This window comes from Eumetopias jubatus, unplaced genomic scaffold (genome assembly GCF_037043125.1).
Source record: "Eumetopias jubatus isolate StellerSeaLion01/CBP00866 unplaced genomic scaffold, mEumJub1_p1.0 scaffold_124, whole genome shotgun sequence".
NCBI classification, from domain to species: Eukaryota; Metazoa; Chordata; class Mammalia; order Carnivora; family Otariidae; genus Eumetopias; species Eumetopias jubatus.
The window spans coordinates 36,175-38,822 of record NW_028274930.1 but is presented as its reverse complement, the minus strand read 5'-3'; the positions used below and the strand labels follow the sequence as shown (position 1 = coordinate 38,822).

At 40.1% G+C, this 2,648-nt stretch overlaps 1 protein-coding gene across 1 annotated transcript; it reads right to left on the bottom strand.

The window, feature by feature from the left end:
• Nucleotides 1–1,224: 1,224 nt before the first annotated feature.
• On the bottom strand, nucleotides 1,225–2,160 carry LOC114204082 (olfactory receptor 2V2-like). The gene has a single exon (XM_028097296.2). It carries the CDS (start codon nucleotides 2,158–2,160, stop codon nucleotides 1,225–1,227), a length of 936 nt encoding a protein of 311 aa, XP_027953097.2.
• Nucleotides 2,161–2,648: the final 488 nt, after the last annotated feature.

The window sequence follows — 2,648 nt, the reverse complement described above, 5'->3', positions numbered from 1 at the left end:
TCTCTCAAATGAAGGGAAAAAAATCTTTTAAAAAAGTTAAAAATAGAAGACCCTATGATTCAACAATCACACTACTATTTTCTCAAAGAGTACAAAAACTAATTCAAAGGGATACAAGCACCCAGATATTTATAGAAGCATTATCTATAATAGCTAAGATACGGAAGTAGCCCAAGTGTCCATAGATAGAGGAATGGCTAAAGATGTGGTATGTGTAAACGAAATGCTATTCAGCAATAAAAAGAATGACATATTGCCTTTGCAAAGACATGGATAGAGAAAGAGAGTATGATGCTAAGTGAAATAAGTCAGAGAATGACAAATGCTATATGATTTCACTCATATGTGGAATTTAAGGAAAAAAACAAAAAGTAAACAGAAAAAAGGAGAAAGACAAATCAAGAAAGACTTAGAGGGAGAAAGAGAGAAATCAAGCAATAGACTCGTAACTATAGAGAACAAACTGATGGTTACTGCGGAGATAGGTGACATAGGTTATGGGGATTAAGGAGTGCACTTATGATGAGCAAAGGTGACGTGTGGAATGTTGAATTAGTATACTGTATACCCGAAACAAATATAACACTGTATACACTGTATATTAACTAATTAGAATTAAACTAAAAACTTAAAAAGTCAAAAAAAACCACCCCGCTTATATATTAAAAAAAGTTCCTACTTACAGAACAGGAAGGGTGAGCACTCTCTAAAGAGAATTTTATAAACTTGTGTTTTGTCCTCTGGATGCATTTCATCTAATATATGTTGTGATATCTTTAATAAATAAGACAAATCATATCTCTATATACGTATATGGAATATTGTATGTTGCTTGGCATTGTGGTAGGCTCTGAATCAACGGTAGAGTTTAGCAATGAGTTAGGAAGTTAAGCTCAGGGCTTCCTCTAATTGTAGAAATCATTCCAGTTTTAAACAATAAGTGATAATGATCCCATTGTCTTACTTCTACACAGTGCTTGGGTTTACAAAGTCCTACATTCCAAGGTAATACATTTTACAAATGAACTAGCTCAGAAAATATTTGGTAAAAAAAAAAAAAAAAGCTGGTTTTTCACTAGACACAGAGAGGGTTAGGGTTTAAAAAGACATCTCCAGGCCTGCAGGTGTTATGATCATCACTATTAATGAGGAATTAGAGCCTCACCTAGAGCTTATTTACTCAAATTCACAGAATCAAGGGATGGCACAGGGTGTTCTGGTCCTTCAGTGCTGGCTGCCAATCCTGCAATGGTCCAACGCCTTTCTCAGGGCCCCCATCACCTCCTGGTTTCTCAAGCTATAAATAAGGGGGCTGAGCATAGGAGTAAGGATGGTGTAGAAGATAGAGATCACCTTGTCATGGCTAGGGGCCCGGTAGCGCCGGGGCCTCAGGTAGATGAACATGGCTGCCCCATAGAAGAGGAAGACAGGTGTCAGATGGGAGGAAGAGATGGCCAGGGCCTTTTTGCCAGCCTGAGCAGAACATGCACTCTGGATATGAGCATAGGAGGCCACAATGATGGAGAAGGGAAGAAACAGCATGAAGATACAGCAAGCATATATAACGTTGTCAAAAATGGATGTGTCTATACAGGCCAGTTTCAACAAGGATAGCATCTCACAAAAGAAGTGGTTCACTTCCCTCAAGCCACAGTAGGGAAAGGTCATTACTACCACCATCTGGATCACACCATCTATTATCCCAAAGGCCCAAGAGCTCCCGACAATCTGGAGGCAGACCCTCTGACTCATGAGGACAGGATAGTGAAGTGGGTGGCTAATGGCCACATAGCGGTCATAAGCCATGAGTCCCAGCAAGAGCCCCTCAGATCCCACAAGACAAACAAATTGGCCAATTTGTATGCCACAACCCACAAAGGAGATGGACTTCTTGCCAGACATGAAGTTTACCACCATCTTTGGCACAGTGGTACAAACCAACATGAGGTCCGTGAGAGAGAGCTGACTGAGGAAAAAGTACATGGGTATGTGAAGTCGAGAAACTCTGTAGATGAGGAAGAGGAGGAGAACATTCCCACAGAGGGCCACTGTGAAGACCACCAGAACGACAGAGAAAAGGACAAGGTCAGTTGGACTGCGAGAAAAAATGCCCAAGAAGATGAAGTCATCTGCGGTTGATTGATTCAACCATATCTCCATGTCTTAGTTGATGTTCCTGGTCACCTGTGAGTGTGAACAATAAATATTGGATTGACTGACATTTCTTTATTACCTCTGCATTCTACATCTTCAGCCAGCTGTTTTGTTTGTAACTCGTGAGACCTCAACAACATAAACTTTGGGACATAGAAGGGACACTCCTTTGTATTCCCATCTGACAGCAATAGAAGTCATACTAGCTTGTAGAATGGACCAACTATCTATTTGTGTAAATCCTTACCGGGAAGTTTATCATAGGACCCCTCTGCAAGTAGAGTTTTGGTTTTATTATAGGATATTGAGTCTTTTATGATATCACACAGATTTGGTAAACTATGTTAAACATAAAGCATATATTTCTCCAAACTCATCTTGTCAAATGTTGTTGTCTTTTAGGACTCAGCACAAACCTGCTTCTGCCATTGAAGGGGTCCCAAGTAACCCCCATACCAGGTGATCTTTTCTCCTCTGGTTTTCTACATCACATT